At 44.5% G+C, this 20,279-nt stretch overlaps 1 protein-coding gene across 1 annotated transcript in view; it reads right to left on the bottom strand.

Moving 5' to 3' along the window:
• LOC128694429 (tubulin alpha-3 chain) overlaps positions 1 to 15,888 on the bottom strand; it is a 29,109-nt gene extending 13,221 nt beyond the window's left edge. The window contains exon 1 of the mRNA XM_070097954.1: positions 15,859 to 15,888. Coding sequence (XP_069954055.1) covers positions 15,859 to 15,873 — 15 coding nt within the window. The 5' untranslated portion in view covers positions 15,874 to 15,888. The remainder of the gene's footprint in view (positions 1 to 15,858) is intronic.
• Positions 15,889 to 20,279: the final 4,391 nt, after the last annotated feature.

Genomic DNA, 20,279 nt, shown 5'->3' with positions numbered 1-20,279 from the left:
AAAATATTACATCCAATGATAGAACTATACCTAAGACATTGGTTCCCACAAACACACCTACACACACACAAAATTAATGTTACCTATTAACACTCAATATATAATATGACCTTCCAGTCAAATGAAGGGTATATATAAACCCCATCAAATACTTTTATATTTTGGTACATAGGTCATTATGTACCCATTCAATACGATAAAAAAGAGACATATGACAAGGATAATTCTAACATCAGATTCGAATGTATAAAACATATCCTCACAATATACATATAAATATAAACCCCCTATATAAAATGGTTCTTATAACAATAAGAGAAAAAACAGAAAATCACATACTACTTTTGACTCTGTGATTTTACAAAATTCATAAAGGTCTACATACCCCGGAGCCCCCGACGGCTCCCTGCAAAAAAAAAAAAACTTTACCCACATCTACCACCTTGCAAACCAATCAACCTTCCTCATCAGGCTTCCAATCACTCCAAGAGGACACACCACTGAAGAGACCAACCCCTTGCCTCTCACCCCGTCACCAAACGGAGTAGACTTTCAACAGTAAGCTCACGATATCCCTCTGGAAAACTACTTACCCACCTTCCCCCATATAATTGTTTGTTCCTACATGCTGTCCTATAAAAACACGCCGCCAACGCTTTTATCCTAATGTTTCCCTCCACCTCCCTCATCCCCCAAGAAACATGCAAGTAATCAACTATTACGTATCTGATAGCCCTCCCCACCTCTTTGGGTACCCCTCCCATATCTAACATTAAAGCCCTGAGGGTTGATATCTGTCCCCCCCCCAATAAAAAGAAAACCCTCTTCAACCACAATCTTACCACCTCCAAAGCAGAACAAAAATATACTACATGAAAAGCCGTTTCAACCTCCCCACAAAAACCGCATGATGCCTCTCTCACAAAACCCATTCGTCTTAGCACCTCTTTCGATGCTAACGTCCCCATAAGAAATCTATAAACTAATTCCCTCGCTCTTGCCGGTATTCTTAATTTACTAAATTCCACCCATATCACTCTCCAATCATATGTGGGATACACTGCCATCCCTTGCATTGATTCCTGACGACGACCCACACCCACTAACCGTTTTACCTTGAGTTTTTTAACATTGCGTACCTTTAACATAAACCGCAACATATCTTCACACTCCACTAAGTCCCTGCCACCCCACCATTTGCGGATATCCCCCATCACCTCCCCCACCCGAAGACCCCTTTCCCCCGCTGCCCGAATATACCTCTGCTTCACATATAGCGCCTTCACCCTAGACCCTAATGCAATCAATCCCAATCCTCCCTGTCTTACCGCAGTCATTACCACATCTTTACCCAACCACGCCCTCCCAAAACCCCACACATACCTTAAGGCTCTTCTTTGTAATTCCATAAAATCCTGACTTCTTAAGGGGTAAATTTCCGCCACTCCCCACACCTTACTATAAATCAGCGTATTTACCACCACAACCCTTTGATGCAAGGTTACATCCCCGGCCCTTAGACTCCTGAGCCTACTCAAAGCTCTGTCCATTACCATTTCTGAATTAACCCTCCTACTCTCCTGTACATCTGCTAAATACAAAATCCCACAAATCTTTAGCCTATCTACAGTTATCCATCCAAACTCCTCCCCCAAGGTCCCTCCTACCCAATTGCCTACCTCCAACAACCGTGATTTCTGCTTATTAACTCTCATCCCAGTAGCATTCCCAAAAATCTCAATTACCCTTCCCACTTTACTTAAATCTTCTATCTCATTAAGTAAAACAGTTGTATCATCTACATAACCAACAATATTCCCACAAAATCCACCTCTCTCCCCCATCCTTCCCATCCCACCATCAACCAGAACATAGAAAGGATTCTGCATACATGCAAAGAGTATTTGGGAGAGTGGACACCCCTGCCTTAAACCCCTCCCCATGCTTACTGAACTACCCAACCTACCATTTACCTGTACTCTCATCGATGCATTCTCATACAATGTCCTCACCCATCCAACCACCCTCCCTCCAAAACCCATTCTCACCATACTCTCAAACAAAAAGTCCCTATCAACATAATCATAAGCTTTCTCCCAATCCAGACCTAGAATACCTCCCTTACTACTACCCTCAAGGAAATCCCGAATACGTCCATGACCTACCCGCATACTCCTCCCCGGGATACCAAATTGTCCCCCATGTATCACCGACCCCATGACCTTCTTCAGTCTATTACCCAAAATTTTCGCAAAAACCTTGTAATCTGCACACATCAAAGATATTGCTCGGTAAGCACTCAACTCTCTACCCCCCCTCTTCTTTGGCACCAAAACTATGACACCCGTACTTTGCGATGTGCCCAACTTCCCACTAGTTAACATATGATCCAATAGCCTAACAAAGCACTGCCTAATACACCCCCAATGTGCTCTATAAAAATCATTTGGTATACCGTCTATCCCTGGTGTTTTCCCGGTACTCATCCCGAAAACTGCCTCTTCCACCTCAACCTCACTTATACCAACCTCCAACCCCACTCTATCCTGCTCACTTAAAATGCTATGGAACCCCCCTTCAAAAATACCCTCCCAGGAACCCCCCTCCCTCCAACTCCATTTCTCCCTAAACCAACTATCAGCATAGAGACTCATACTTTCAGTATTGGATAGGACTCGACCCACTGGATACCCTCCCACCCCAGGGCTTGTCTCCAATTGTAGAATGGTGGTTACACTCTGTCGGTCCCTAAATTTACGTAAAACAAACCCAGACGGCTTATCACCCCACAATACATCCTCTAACCCCGCCCTAACCCTAATTGCATCAAACCTATCATTGTGTATTTCAGCGATCCTACTCCTCAGACTGTCCATGTCATCCCTCATACCACCTCCCCCAACATAACAATCTTGCAACTGTCCCTCCAGATAATTTTGCAACCCAAAACGCCACCTCGCCTCTTCCCGTCCCCTAACCTTAAAAAAATTCGCTATTCCCGGTTTTGCCTGCATTTCCCACCAATCTAACAGATCTATCTCCCTGTCCCTAGCCTCCCAAAAAGGCAACCACCAATCACTGAAAAAAGGCCCCTCCACATCCTCCTTAAGAAGCCTTACATTTAATTTCCAGTACCCAGAATAAATACGCACCACTCCATCCCACATCAAATCTGCTATTACCGCCCTGTGATCCGAAAACCCCACATCGAAGGTTTGCACCCTCACAACATCTATACCCTGCTTAATATAAATTCTGTCCAATCGCGCTTCATATCCCCTACGGACGAACGTGTGCTCCACTAGGTATCCCCCCCTCCCCACCACATCAACAACCCCAATATCTCGCAATACATCCCTCAGCACACTCAGCACACAACCCGCCCCTCTCGGTTCGACATCACCACTCCTAATCACACAATTCCAATCACCACCTATTACTGTTATAGCAGGCAAACCTCTCAAGTGATACAGCAATACCTCTCTGACAAAATCTACTTTTACCCTGGTATTGCTAGTTGCTGGCATGTAAACTCCTACAAAACTAGCTCGACTCTCACCCCAGACACCATCCACCCTCACGACCCTCCCACCCCCCCCCTCTTCCCAGCCGATGACACGCAAGGGGCTGGTCTCCTTTATCGCCACTGCTACCCCACCTTTCAATTGCAAACCACTGGTAACATACATCCGATATCCTTTTAACCGCAACACACAACCAGCCCTATGATTATGCTCTTGCAAAAAGCAAATATCTACATCAAACCGCCGTAAAAACCACTCCAACCAAACTTTCTTAACCTCAGTCTTAAGTCCATTGACATTAAGCGTGACACTTCTGAAAATTATAGAAGTGGCGGCTTTCCCCTATGCCGCTGGGATTTACTCGCTGCACTTTTCACATTGCGTATTCCTTTACCACTCGAGTTATCCTGTGCAGTCACCTCCCCCCTCCCTCTCCCACTGTGCAACTCAGGCGCACCTCTAGCACTATGTGGCATCGGCTCCACAACCGCTGCCCATGACTTCTTCCCCGGCCTCTGCCCCGGGGTAATAACCTCATCTATCTCTGATGCCGCAGTTCTTTTTCTAGAACTTCCACTTACACACATCTCACCCTCAGACGAATCCTCCTGGTGTACCTCCACGGCCACCACACACTCCAGCCTTTTCTTACTCAAGTCTTTCTCCACAATTTGTTGTCCCTCCAGCTCTCCAACTTCACATAAACTGAGGACACCTTCTACACCGGGCTCATCCCCATCCAAAAAATCCTTGATGACATCTGCCAGTAAACCCTCCTGAGTCGAAGCTTCCTGGACTAAAGACTCCTCAGCTAACACCTTCGACTCCCCCGACTCCCCTGGGATAGTGACACACGTCTCCTCCTCCGCCACCTCCCGGTCGACCTCCTTGCTCCAGAGATCAGGCCTCCGGCCTCCAGAGGCAACAGAGCCAGGCACCAAATCACACGACTGTTGAATCACAATCGGCGTTTCCAGAATTCGAGGAGCCTGCCTCCTAGGACACTGGGCTGCCATGTGCTCATAAGAGCTGCACAGACGACATGTTTTTCTCTGACCCGCATAGTACACATAAACCTGTGTTCTACAACCGGTCATCGTTACATAGGATGGTATAGGCCTTGTTAAAGACATTTTAAGGGTGTAAGAACCTTCCGGCATTCCTTCATACGGACCATCCCTCCATACCCCCATGGTTGCAGAATGCACTGTCCCATAACTGCGAAAAAACTCCTGTAGTCCATACGCCGTAGCCTCGAAGGGTACATTCCGTACCTTCACCCATGTGTAGTACTTGGAAACATCATGTAACACAACATCCATCGCTGAATTCACACTCATGCGTTGTTCCTGGTACTGCTCGACAATTCTTGTGTAGAAGCCGGCTCTCAGAAATTTCACGAAGATTCTTGACAAACCATTAAGAGCGACGCCATATAATTCCTCGTTGGGGATACCATATGTGTCCCTGATGATGTTAGGGAGAAGTACGTTCATCGTATCTCCACTTAACGTACCACGAACCAGCTCTATGCAGATAGTATTTACTCTCCGTACTGTATGTTCAGCCATTTTGATATCCCAAAATGAGCAGCGCACGTCCACACTACTCAATGGTTGTTGATGTACTGTGGTAGCTCGCCTGAAAGACAGCAGAGGGGTGCTGGGCACAACCGCACTCCACCGTAGTCAGGCAGCGAATGATCTAATATTACACACCACACTTACAACTCCGTGTGGGTACACCCCCCCCCTCCCTGCTCCCTCATCCTATCACTTAACCCAAACCTGTTGGAGCTACCCAACAGAATTACATGATATGAACAACACTGTTATATACACATCCCTCGAAATGGTACTTAATAATCGACTACAGACCATACAATGCATTGCACTGAACATATTATACAGACATATTACCCCCCCCCCCCTCCGTGGTTATCCAACCACCCCACTATTTACAACCTAACATACTATAAACAATGACATTGCCTAATCGAAAGTCACACAGCAATGATTCAACGTTAATTTATGTAATTGTCCTAATGGTTCAGTTACATAACAATATGTATTACATAACAATGGTGATATAGAAAAGTCACAAAGACATACAAAATTACTACAAAACCATAAGAATAAACTTAGTCTCAAAATCCAACACATGTAAGCCTTTACACATTTAAACATGCAATTCCAGTGTTAAAACAATAACACAGCTTCAACTATGACATTCAAGCTCTATACAGCTTTATATGGACATTACATAGTACTATTGACAACAGTACAATACAACATAAAATATAACCATGACATAAGTAACACATAAAGACTGTGCCTAGCACGCACCTAACCACAAAAACCTATAACACCACTGTTGCCCAACTTTATTACACTATCTGACGTGCATTAACCTCTTTACTCTCAAAACAAAACTGAATTGCAGAACACCAGTGACGAACAATTATGCACAGACATTAATACAAACATATCACATCATATCTCTGGACACCGTGCATGATCACAGCATCAACACTATGCAGTGCAAGGCACCTAGAAAACAAGTTGGAGCAAATACGTGCAATTATTATAGCAAATCTCCAAATTACAATGTCATTACCGTAAATCAATATTACCACACACAATATGTATAATAAGTATAAAGTCCATTTACACAAAAACTGGCCAGCTCCACAGGTGCAAGCACCCGTGGTCCACATATTATTCACTCATGCATCACTCATCCAACACTCTCGCAAAACTTTTGTTATCCATTACCAGGGAGGCAACCCTGTTTTCACCCCTGACTTCCCTACCCCAGCAACACTTTCCAATCATACCCTCCCCTCCCTCGTATATTACAAGTCTAATAAAACCTGTAACGTAAGTTGCCTATATCCCTCTGAAAAATCCTTCACCCACCTCCTCCCATAAATTTCCTTATTTCTACATACCGTTTTATAGAACGTTAACGCTAACACCCTCCTCTTCACCTCAGTAACCTGTTTGCCCCGCAATCCCCACACTATATAGATATAATCTGCCATAATGTACCCCACAGCTCTGATTACACTTTCCTCCCAACCCCCCACGTCGAGACTTAATGCTCTCAATACAGAAATTCCTTTACCTCCTATCCTATTTATCACCCTATTTAACCACCCCTTGACACTCCTCAGTCCATCACAAAAATATACTACATGAAAAGCCGACTCCTCCCCACCACATATCCCACACTCCCCCCCCCCCCCGTCAACGACTCGTCTATCCCGTAGAACCACACCCGACGGTAAAATGCCATGCAGAAAACGATACATTACATCCCGAACACGAGGTTGCAACCTCATCCTACTCAACCTATTCCATATACTTCCCCATGCATACATGGGGAAAATTCCCTCTACAGGCGCTACAACCCTCCCGGCTAACAATCTACACAACCTACCTATTTTAACCTTTGCTGGCTCTCGATCCCACGCCAGAGCCCTCAACACAGTTTCACACTCATGCAACTCAACTCCTGTATACATCCGTTGCAATCTGTTATGGATCCTGGCCAAACCCCCCCCACCCACACTTTCCCTCATCACCTCCCTTTTAATGAAGACACATTTGACCCTCCGCTTTAAGTCCAGCAATCCCAGCCCCCCCTTACTTACAGGTAACATTACCACATCCCTCTTAATCCAATCACAGCTCGAACCCCACAAGAATTTAAAAACCTTCCTAAGTATGTTCGTTATTGCCGGCCCAGTTAATGGGAACACGGCTGCCACGTGCCATACTTTGCTATACAGTAAGATATTAACAACAATGGCACGCTGCACAAGGGTCAAATGATAAGGTCGCAATGCACCCAAGCGTCCCTGAATCCTTTCTACCATCCTAAGCGAGTTTTCCATGCGTGCCACAGGTAGATCGTCTGCATAAATAAGACCGCAGATTTTTAACGAATGCACCTGCCTCCTCACAACTGCACTACCCCAATCAACCCTACCCGCCCAAGCTCCTAACCCCATGACCATGGATTTATCTGAATTTACCCTCATACCAGTTGCCCCTGCGAACATTTGTACTACCCCGTCTAATGTGTCCATTGACATCCCCTCCCTGATCAGAACAGTTGTATCATCCACATACCCAATTAAAACTGGCCAAACCCTCGCAACCTCACACCCTGGTCCCTCTACGTGACACATACGCTGCTCCATCAATCTATAAAAGGGGTCCTGTACGCACGCAAACAATAATTGTGACATAGGACACCCCTGCCTAAGTCCCCTACCCATTACAATCTTCCCACCCAATCGACCATTAATCTGTACCCTCGCCATTGCACCTCCATACAACGCCTCAACCCAGCCCACTATTTCTTCCCCAAACCCCTGACCCCTGAGGATGGCTTTCAATGCTTTCCGATCCACTCTATCGTATGCCCCTTGCCAATCGAGCGCCACCAAACCTCCCTCCCTCCCCCCCCCTTTTGCCTCCACGAAATCCCTAAGTAACCCATGCCCCTCCACCATAGACCTCCCTGGCAAACCAAACTGAGTTTTTGATACTACCCGCCCTACCACACACTTGACCCGATTTCCCAAAATCTTTGCAAACAATTTATAATCTGCGCATAACAACGAGATCGCCCGGTAATCCCGAAGCGTATGCTGCCCCTTACCCTTCGGTACCAATACGACGACAGCCGTTGCCTGCTTCTCACCCAGCTCACCTCTCTCCTTCATGCAATTTAATAACCTAACCAGAAAATGCCTCAATAATTCCCAATGCTGCTGATAAAACTCTGCCGGGAGTCCATCAATTCCCGGTGCTTTGCCCTTTCGCATTCCACTTAAAGCCCTCCATATTTCCCCCTCAGTTATTTCCCCACCCAGTGCTTCCCTATCACTGTTACGCAACTGACATACCACACTCCCACACACCTGTTCTAAAACCCCATCCTCTACCCCTTCTCGTTGCCAGTACTTCTCATACCACTTGTCAGCAAACGCCCCCATTCCTTCCGTAGCTTGTATGACCTGCCCCTCCCTGTACCCTCCTATCGATTCATGAACCTCCAACCATGGAATAGTCATTGCCTGCTGTCTTTGTTTCTGCCTACGCAATACGCACGATGAAGGTCTATCGCCCCATAACACCTCTTCCACCCCCGCCTGTACCCTCACCGCTTGGAACCTCTCATCCTGTACCTCACGCAGCCTCCCTTTAATTGCCATAATTTCGTCCATTGGATAAGTGCCCGCCACCGCCCCCCTCGCATAGCAACCCCGTAATCTATCCTCCAAATAGTTAGCAAGCCCATATTTTAAAGAATTGATACGTTTCCCTTCCTTTACGTAATAGTGCTTAATCCGTTCTTTAGCCACACCATCCCACCACATCACCACATCCTCTACCCCTTCTATCTCTGCACGTAACCCCTCCCACAGCGTTGCAAATCCCTCTATCCCCTCCTCATCACCTAACACACTTGTATTTAATTTCCAATATCCCCTAGATATACCTGCTAGTGACTCCCACGCCACCTCTGCTACTACCGCCCGATGATCCGAATAAGCTACTTCTATTGTACGGAAAAATGTCAACCCAACCCCTTGAGATATATACAGCCTATCCAACCTAGCAGCGTAACCCCGTCTTACAAAAGTGTGCTCTACCTCCCACGCCCCTCCTCCAACCGCATCCCGCAACTGAATATCCCTCAAAAGATCGCGCAAGGCCGCCGACACGTGCCCCGCCCCTTTTGGTTCCACGTCAGCCCTCCTAATAACGCAGTTCCAGTCGCCACCAACGACGGCCACTGCAGGTAAACCACGTAAGAAGAAAACTAGTTCTTCACATACAAAATCCCTTTTTACCCTCACATCATTTTCCGCTGGTGCATACACACATACAAAAGATACCCGCTGTCCCATCCACCACCCATCCACGCGCAATACTCTTCCCCCTCCCCCCCCCTCACTTCTTAGCAACACAAACGGGCTTGCCTCCCTGATCAATATACCCACACCACCTTTCAGACGTGCAGATGGCAGAGTCATGACCTGAAACCCCTCCACCTCGAGCACTCTTCCCTCCTTGAAATTGTGTTCTTGCAGGAACACTACATCCACCCGGTATTTATACAGAAACATTCGAAACCATTCCTTCTTCACACTATTACACAGTCCATTTACGTTCACAGTCATACACCTAAGGCCTCTTTATAGTTTCCAACCCTTCCTCCTCTCTTCATTCATCCCAGGGCCTCCTGCCCCAGAGCCAGCACAAGGCTTCACACCATCAACCCCTCCCCCTTTTTTGTGATGCCTCTTATCGTGACTGCTTCGACGTTGCTCTTCCTTCCACCCAGACCTCTGCGCCGGCGTCAGGACATCATCTGAGTCTGACGCCGCCGCTCTCTTCCTCGTGATGCCCTCTACATCCATGTTATCTTCTGAGGTTCCCTCACGATGAACCTCAACCTCCACCACGCCCCGTTCCACAGCACACGGCGACAACTCTCTCTTACTAGTTGGCCCGTCAACCCTGCTATGTTTTTTATCCTTACATTCCTCTACAGGCACCGCCGTGTCTCTCACCAGCTCAGGAACAACATCCTCTGCAGGCGGTGTCAATGTCCTTAACACCTCCTGAAGCTCTTCCTCTAGAGCCTGCACCTCCTCCTGCACTTGCACTTCTGTACTTGTCCTTTGTGTAGTAACAGATCCTTTTACATCACAGCTTACCTCACACATGGCATTCTCCTCTTTGGAATCCTCCACCTCTTCACTCCACAAGCGCCCAGGCCCTTGCTTGCGCACTGGGCTCTCAACAGCTATCACGCTGGTAACTGGTGCTTCACCAGTTTGCGCTGGCGCCCTCCTCAGCTTCACGCACTCTGCCGCCATATGGTCGTACGCCCCACATATTCTGCACGTACGTCTCTGTCCGGCATACGATACCATAACTTGCGTCCTGAAGTTCTCCAACACGACGTAAGACGGTATGGGATGTCTCAGAGTCATCTTCAGGGAAAAGGTACCCTCCGGACGTCCCATGTAAGCACCTGCCGTCCACTTGCCCTTTTGTGCCAGATGTACGGTTCCATATGTCTCAAAAACACTCCTTATGTCAGCCTCATCTGCCTCAAATGGGACATTACGTATCTTAACCCACGTAAAGTGGCGAGATACGTCGATCAAACGCACCTTCACAGCTGGAGTAGCGTCAAGACTCACGTCTTGGAACCTCGTCACCAAAGACTCATACACGGACGTGGAATTCAGTTTGACGAAGATTCTATAAGCCCCATTCAGGGCTACACCATACACCTCATCGTCCTGGATTCCATAGGTCTCCCTAATGATTGTCGGGAGTAAGACTTGCACTGAAGAGGGTGAAATCGCCCCACGAAGCAGCTCAATACCAATGGTATTTACGCGCCTCCTCACACTCAGCGCCATGTTGATACAAGGTAGCTCGCCTGAACAGCAGAGGGGTGCAGCGCACAACCTCACTCGACCGTGGTCAGGCAGCGAATGCCTTCAATTAGCAGATTATATGACCATGACGCGTCAGAAAACACTTATCCGGTTTCCTGACGGATAAAATACCCCCACAACAACCATGACATAAATGGAAGACAGGAATAAATAAAGGGGATGTAAATAACGTGCTGAAAATATCTAGCCTAGACAGGACTCGTAACAATGGTTTAAAGTTGGAAAAAATCAGATTCAGGAAGGATATAGGAAAGCATTGGTTTGGTAATAGAGTTGTGGATGAGTGGAACAAACTCCCGAGTACAGTTATTGGGGCTAAAACGTTGTGTAGTTTTAAAATTAGGTTAGATAAATGCATGAGTGGGTGTGGGTGGGTGTGAGTTGGACCTGACTAGCTTGTGCTACTAGGTCAGTTGCCATGTTCCTTCCTTAAGTGAATGTGACCTGACCTGACTAGGTTGGGGCATTGGCTTAAGCCGGCAGGAGACTTGGACCTGCCTCGTATGGGCCAGTAGGCCTGCTTCAGTGTTCCTTCCTTATGTTCTTAAATCGTTCAATGAATTTAAAGCCTATGGACTACCTGAGAGCCAGAGCCACTGTGATGTTGGGCGCCAACCTGTCCACTTGAGTTTGCACTGTATGGAAAAAGGTGTTTGATGACTCTTATTATGCTGAAGGATTTCGTGGAGACTAATATAAAAGCCTTAGCTCACCACTTTATTAGTGAACGTTGCCAGTACAATTCTGTATTAAACTTAATTTTCAAAATCAAATAAAAAAAATAATCGTATTGTCCCAGAATATATAAAAGTGATATATATATATATATATATATATATATATATATATATATATATATATATATATATATATATATATATATATATATATATATATATAAGTGATTGATTCTTCCTATTTAATTGTGTAGTTCTATTGGTCGTACTAAGAGTACTGGACGTTATTCAGAAGTATGACACTATTAATGCTTCATCAAGACTTAAGATACTGAACACCGGCTTACACAACCCAGGGCAACATGGGTTTAGAACAGGTCGCTCCTGTCTGTCTCAGCTATTGGATCACTACGACAAGGTCCTAAATGCACTAGAAGACAAAAAGAATGCAGATGTAATATATACAGACTTTGCAAAAGCCTTCGACAAGTGTGACCATGGCGTAATAGCGCACAAAATGCGTGCTAAAGGAATAACAGGAAAAGTCGGTCGATGGATCTATAATTTCCTCACTAACAGAACACAGAGAGTAGTCATCAACAGAGTAAAGTCCGAGGCAGCTACGGTGAAAAGCTCTGTTCCACAAGGCACAGTACTCGCTCCCATCTTGTTCCTCATCCTCATATCCGACATAGACAAGGATGTCAGCCACAGCACCGTGTCTTCCTTTGCAGATGACACCCGAATCTGCATGACAGTGTCTTCCATTGCAGACACTGCAAAGCTCCAGGCGGACATCAACCAAATCTTTCAGTGGGCTGCAGAAAACAATATGAAGTTCAACGATGAGAAATTTCAATTACTCAGATATGGTAAACATGAGGAAATTAAATCTTCATCAGAGTACAAAACAAATTCTGGCCACAAAATAGAGCGAAACACCAACGTCAAAGACCTGGGAGTGATCATGTCGGAGGATCTCACCTTCAAGGACCATAACATTGTATCAATCGCATCTGCTAGAAAAATGACAGGATGGATAATGAGAACCTTCAAAACTAGGGAGGCCAAGCCCATGATGACACTCTTCAGGTCACTTGTTCTATCTAGGCTGGAATATTGCTGCACACTAACAGCACCTTTCAAGGCAGGTGAAATTGCCGACCTAGAAAATGTACAGAGAACTTTCACGGCGCGCATAACGGAGATAAAACACCTCAATTATTGGGAGCGCTTGAGGTTCCTAAACCTGTATTCCCTGGAACGCAGGAGGGAGAGATACATGATTATATACACCTGGAAAATCCTAGAGGGACTAGTACCGAACTTGCACACGAAAATCACTCACTACGAAAGCAAAAGACTTGGCAGACGATGCACCATCCCCCCAATGAAAAGCAGGGGTGTCACTAGCACGTTAAGAGACCATACAATAAGTGTCAGGGGCCCGAGACTGTTCAACTGCCTCCCAGCACACATAAGGGGGATTACCAACAGACCCCTGGCAGTCTTCAAGCTGGCACTGGACAAGCACCTAAAGTCAGTTCCGGATCAGCCGGGCTGTGGCTCGTACGTTGGTTTGCGTGCAGCCAGCAGCAACAGCCTGGTTGATCAGGCTCTGATCCACCAGGAGGCCTGGTCACAGACCGGGCAGCGGGGGCGTTGACCCCCGGAACTCTCTCCAGGTAAACAGGCTGAGGGACTGATTATTTCGTCTTCCACTATCTGTGTAAAGTTCTGCAAGGCTGAGGGACCGATTTCCTCATATTCTACTGTCGTCGTATATCATTTCCTTACTGAATTGAAAAAGCCAATGGTTGGCGAAATGTTTTTAAGTAAAGATACCCAAGTGTTGCACATGTCTGGTTCCTGCCTTTAAGGTTGCACACCATCGGTATACCACCAGTGAAGGATACATTAATATTTAAAGTTGAGATTAAAACAAACTCAGCGTTTATACACAGAGATATACACCTCTTGGTGTATAAGCCCTTGACCACGCTTAATACTGCACCAATATACTTAAACCACTGCAGCCGAGGTCTTATTAACCTTGGGAATCAATATACATTAAACGTTTTAAGAAAACACCAGTTTCTGACTAATTTATGACCTGTCTCTACATCATTATCCAATCAATTAATAAAACTTGAAAACCAATATTCGTGGCTTGGCTGGCAGCGCACATACTAAGGGTCTGTGATTCGATCACCGGTACGGGTGGAAACGCGAGGTATATTTCTTTACACCTGATGCCCCTGTTCACCTAGCAGTAAGAAGGTACCTGGGGTATTAATCTACTGTTGTGGGTGGCATCCTGGGGGTGGAAGTATACCTTCGATAGCGCTGGACTCTGAAATGAATTGAGGTAATATAACAACTCTTAGCTTGTAAAACTGATGTGTAAACAAAAAAAAAATCTGATAACGATGGAATGTGATATCGCCAAGTAGTTGGAAAAAAAATTAAATACCACGACATTTTACTGGAAATGTTTGGTACATTTGGGGTTACCCCAACCCTGGTCACCCCAAATGTACCAAGGTCCAGTACCGAAACGTTTCCTATTAACTATCGTAGCGCCATAGATGTAACTTATAAAAAACTAAGATACTAGGATATTTTTCTTTATAAATAAGTAGAAGTATTAAATAAATTGTATAAAAAGGTAGTGATACAACCAGTGGAAATTTAAAATAAAAAATACCTGAAATTATCGAAGACGGAACACCATCAGCACAGTTCTACTCCCGTAACTACAAATAGTTTACTAGCAATACAACGAACACCTGCATCAAGACACCGGCACCACCAGTAACAGTTGTATCACCAACAACACCTGCACTAAAAGAAGTACCTGCACCACCAACGACACCTGCACAAGACCAGCAACACGTACACAACACAAGACCAGCAACATTTACACAATACAAGACCAGCAACACCTACACAAGACCAGCAACACCTACACAACACCACAAACACCTGCACAACACCACAAACACCTGCACAAGACCAGCAACACCTGCACAAGACCAGCAACACCTGCACAACACAAAACCAGCAACACCTGCACAACACAAAACTAGCAACACCTGCACAACACAAAACCAGCAAAACCTGCACAACACAAGACCAACAACACTTGCACAATACAAGACCAGCAACACCTGCACACCCCAACACCTGCACACCAACAGTAACCACAAAGCCACCGTCACGGTGGTAAACACATGACTCAGTTGACATTGCGTGAGAAACGAGTCACTTCTTAACGACGTTAAAACTGAGCCTCAGCGAAATCCATCCCAGAAACATTTCTAAGTAATGAAAGTTTTCTCATCAACAATAAAAAAATTATGAAAAAGTATTTTAAAAGTGAAAGTATCAGTGTGTGTCTTGGCTACATCAGCGGCTCAGCATCACAACTTACGTTTTTGTACTATATTCATTAATAATAATACTTTTGTTATTAATGATCATTTTGAAAAGGTCGCAAGTCATCAAGACACGTATATACACCCAGAGGCATATACCTGTCAGTGTTTATTCAGTGAAAGTTACTTTAATCCCTATTTTAACGAATTAAAGAATTCTTAATTGGCGGTGACAGGCTGCCTTAGATGACCCTCGTGTAGTCAATAAAATAATAAAAAAAAAAATGACCCTCGTGTAGTCCATAGACTTTAAACCCCATTAACCAGTCATCATTAAAACGCTAACATTAATGTATATACACACTGCTACATGCCTTATTTTTATAAATACAAAATGACATCAAATATTTAAAGACATAAGCTTCTTAGTAGATAAATATTTTTTTTCAGTATATGCATCTCAGTACATAAATGTCACAAACAAGCTTTTGTTACCATGATGGTAATTAAACTAACAAAGTTGTGTTTATACAGAGTGCTTATTGTAATTTCTAGCTTAAATTAAAGTATTTTTGATGTTACTGTTCAGGCAAATTGCAGCATAATGAACCATATATAATCAACAGGTTTGAAAAATCTAACATGTGCGTTGCTATACCCTGATATCATGGCACCTGTTTACAGTAATGTATGCATATTCTTACATATATACATACAATATGTATACACTTGAAATCATTAACAGAAAGCACAAGACCAAAAAAAATCTTGTGTGATGAACTTACCCCGTGATTATTCATGATGAGTTTACAGTGGCTCCTGTCATATGTATCCCTAAGTCAACAATCACTCAACACTGTACACCACTACACTGCTCCTCCAGCAACCTTCAAGGGTTTACTTATAGCTTTCAGGTGAACCAAATAGGGGGAGAGCAGTGGAGGCGGTGGTGTGGGATGGTGGTTAGTGGAGTGATGCAGGGGGAACGCTGGGGCTCTCTCTCTCCTGTCCTTGACTAACACTTCAAGTGTAGAGGCTCATGCTAGATTTTCCAAATACTGTGGATACCTACAGTCTTTTTAATCTCAGGAGATTGCCTGTCAAACCCACAATCGTTTAAGTATCGAGCGAGTAAGATGAATACATTTCTTATAGACTTTTTTAGATTTAGATTCATCCTCGTGCGTCCGCCAAACCCCATGTTCTGTCATGGATAACTGATACAAGATATTCACTCATCAGTCGCCAACTAAATTAATATATATATATATATATATATATATATATATATATATATATATATATATATATATATATATATATATATATATATATATATATATGGCCTGGTCACAGACCGGGCCGAGGGGCGTTGACCCCCGGAACTCTCTCCAGGTAAACTCCAGGTATATATATATATATATATATATATATATATATATATATATATATATATATATATATATATATATATATATATATATATATATATATATATATATATATATATATATATATTATATATACCTGGAGGTTACCTGGAGGTTATTCCGGGGATCAACGCCCCCGCGGCCCGGTCCATGACCAGGCCTCCCGATGGATCAGGGCCTGATCAACTAGGCTGTTACTGCTGGCCGCACGCAGTCCGACGTACGAGCCACAGCCCGGCTGATCCGGCACTGACTTTAGGTATCTGTCCAGCTCTCTCTTGAAGGCAGCCAGGGGTTTATTGGCAATTCCCCTAATGCTTGATGGGAGGCTGTTGAACAGTTTTGGGCCCCGGACACTTATGGTGTTTTCCCTTAGTGTACCAATGGCGCCCCTACTTTTTATTGGGGGCATTTTGCATCGCCTGCCCAGTCTTTTACTTTCGTAGGGAGTGATTTCTGTGTGCAGATTTGGGACCATTCCTTCCAAGATTTTCCAAGTGTAGATTATGATATATCTCTCCCTCCTGCGTTCCATCGAGTACAAGTCAAGTGCTTCCAAGCGTTCCCAGTAGTTAAGGTGCTTGACAGAACTTATACGTGCAGTAAAGGATCTCTGTACACTCTCTAGATCTGCGATTTCACCTGCTTTGTATGGAGATGTTAATGTACAGCAGTATTCCAGCCTAGAGAGAACAAGTGATTTGAAAAGGGTCATCATGGGCTTGGTATCTCTCGTTTTGAAAGTTCTCATTATCCATCCTATCATTTTCTTTGCATGTGCGATCGTGGCACTGTTGTGATCCTTGAAAGTGAGATCCTCAGACATTACTACTCCCAGGTCCCTTACATTATTTTTCCGCTCTATTGTATGGCCGGAGTCAGTAGTATACTCTGTTCTAGTTATTATCTCCTCCAGTTTTCCATAACGGAGTAGTTGGAATTTGTCCTCATTGAACATCATATTGTTTACCGTTGCCCATTGGAAAACATTGTTTATATCTTCTTGGAGGTTAACCGCGTCCTCAGCAGATGACAGCCTCATGCAGATCCTAGTATCATCCGCAAAGGATGATACGGTGCTGTGGTGTATATCTCTGTTTATGTCTGATATGAGGATAAGGAATAAGATGGGGGCGAGTACTGTGCCTTGTGGAACAGAGCTCTTCACTATGGCAGCCTCCGATTTAACTCTGTTGACCACTACTCTTTGTGTTCGATTTGTTAGGAAGTTGAAGATCCATCTCCCCACTTTCCCAGTTATTCCTTTAGCACGTATTTTATGGGCTATTACGCCATGATCGCATTTGTCAAATGCTTTTGCAAAGTCTGTGTATATTACATCTGCATTCTGATTTTCTTCCAGTGCATCCAAGGCCATATCATAGTGATCCAGTAGTTGTGAGAGGCAGGAGCAACCTGCCCTGAACCCATGTTGCCCTGGATTATGCAGATTTTGGGAATCCAGGTGATTTGCAATCCTGCTTCTTAGCCCTCTTTCAAAGATTTTTATGATGTGGGACGTCAGAGCTATTGGTCTATAGTTCTTAGCTAATGCTTTCCTGCAACCTTTATGGAGTGGGGCTATATCCGCTGTTTTAAGTGACTTTGGAATTTCACCCATGTCCAAGCTCCTTCTCCATAGTGTACTTAGGGCACGCGAGAGGGAGTTCTTGCAGTTCTTAATGAATACAGAGTTCCACGAGTCTGGGCCCAGGGCTGAGTGCATGGGCATGCTGTCAATGGTTTTTTCGAAGTCTATCGAAGTTAGAGTAATGTCGGAAATCTGGCATACATTTATGGAGTTTTGAGGCTCAGTCATGTAGAAATCATTTGGGTCATTGATCCTCAGACTGATTAGTGGCTCACTAAACACAGAGTCGTACTGGGATTTCAGTATTTCACTCATTTCCTTGTTGTCATCTGTGTAAGTCCCATCCTGTCTGAGTAAGGGCACGAGCTTTTAAATCTCTGCACAAAATTCAATTTAAACCAGCAAATAATAGAGCCTACTAGACTGGAGAATACACTAGACCTCATCTTCACTAACAATGATGATCTGATAAGAAATGTCACCATATCAAAAACAATATACTCAGATCACAACATAATTGAGGTTCAGACATGTATGCGTGGAGCCCCAGACCGACATAATGAGACTAGTCACGAGGGAGCATTCACTAAATTCAACTTCAGTAACAAAAACATAAAGTGGGACCAAGTAAACCAAGTCCTAACCGATATAAGCTGGGAAGATATACTAAGCAACACAGACCCCAACTTATGCCTAGAACAGATTAACTTGGTGGCACTCGATGTATGCACAAGGCTTATTCCTCTAAGAAAAAGGAGGAGTAGATGTAAAATAGAAAGAGACAGGCGCTACCTTTACAGGCGACGGAAAAGAATAACAGAGCGGCTAAAAGAGGTCAATATATCCGAAATGTGTAGGGAGACACTGGTCAGAGAAATAGCAAACATCGAACTTAAGCTAAAGGAATCTTATAGGAGTCAGGAATCGTGGGAAGAACTAAAAGCCATAAATGAAATCGAAAGAAACCCAAAGTATTTCTTCTCCTATGACAAATCAAAGTCGAGAACAACGTCCAGTATTGGGCCCCTACTTAAACAAGATGGGTCCTACACAGATGACAGCAAGGAAATGAGTGAGCTACTCAAGTCCCAATATGACTCAGTTTTTAGCAAGCCGCTAACCAGACTGAGAGTCGAAGATCAAAATGAATTTTTTTTGAGAGAGCCACAAAATCTGGTTAACACAAGCCTATCTGATGTTATCCTGACGCCAAATGACTTCGAACAGGCGATAAATGACATGCCCATGCACTCTGCCCCAGGGCCAGACTCGTGGAACTCCGTGTTCATCAAGAACTGCAAGAAGCCCCTATCACGAGCCTTTTCCATCCTATGGAGAGGGAGCATGGACACGGGGGTCGTCCCACAGTTACTAAAAACAACAGACATAGCCCCACTCCACAAAGGGGGCAGTAAAGCAACAGCAAAGAACTACAGACCGATAGCACTAACATCCCATATCATAAAAATCTTTGAAAGGGTCCTAAGAAGCAAGATCACCACCCATCTAGAAACCCACCAGTTACACAACCCAGGGCAACATGGGTTTAGAACAGGTCGCTCCTGTCTGTCTCAACTATTGGATCACTACGACAAGGTCCTAAATGCACTAGAAGACAAAAAGAATGCAGATGTAATATATACAGACTTTGCAAAAGCCTTCGACAAGTGTGACCCTGGCGTAATAGCGCACAAAATGTGTGCTAAAGGAATAACAGGAAAAGTCGGTCGATGGATCTATAATTTCCTCACTAACAGAACACAGAGAGTAGTCGTCAACAGAGTAAAGTCCGAGGCAGCTATGGTGAAAAGCTCTGTTCCACAAGGCACAGTACTCGCTCCCTTCTTGTTCCTCATCCTCATGTCCGACATAGACAAGTATGTCAGCCACAGCACCGTGTCTTCCTTTGCAGATGACACCCGAATCTGCATGACAGTGTCTTCCATTGCAGACACTGCAAGGCTCCAGGCGGACATCAACCAAATCATTCAGTGGGCTGCAGGAAACAATATGAAGTTCAACGATGAGAAATTTCAATTATTCAGATATGGTAAACACGAGGAAATTAAATCTTCATCAGAGTACAAAACAAATTCTGGCCACAAAATAGAGCGAAACACCAACGTCAAAGACCTGGGAGTGATCATGTCGGAGGATCTCACCTTCAAGGACCATAACATTGTAT

This window comes from Cherax quadricarinatus, chromosome 60 (genome assembly GCF_038502225.1).
Source record: "Cherax quadricarinatus isolate ZL_2023a chromosome 60, ASM3850222v1, whole genome shotgun sequence".
NCBI classification, from domain to species: Eukaryota; Metazoa; Arthropoda; class Malacostraca; order Decapoda; family Parastacidae; genus Cherax; species Cherax quadricarinatus.
This window is presented reverse-complemented; position numbering and strand designations above follow the sequence as displayed.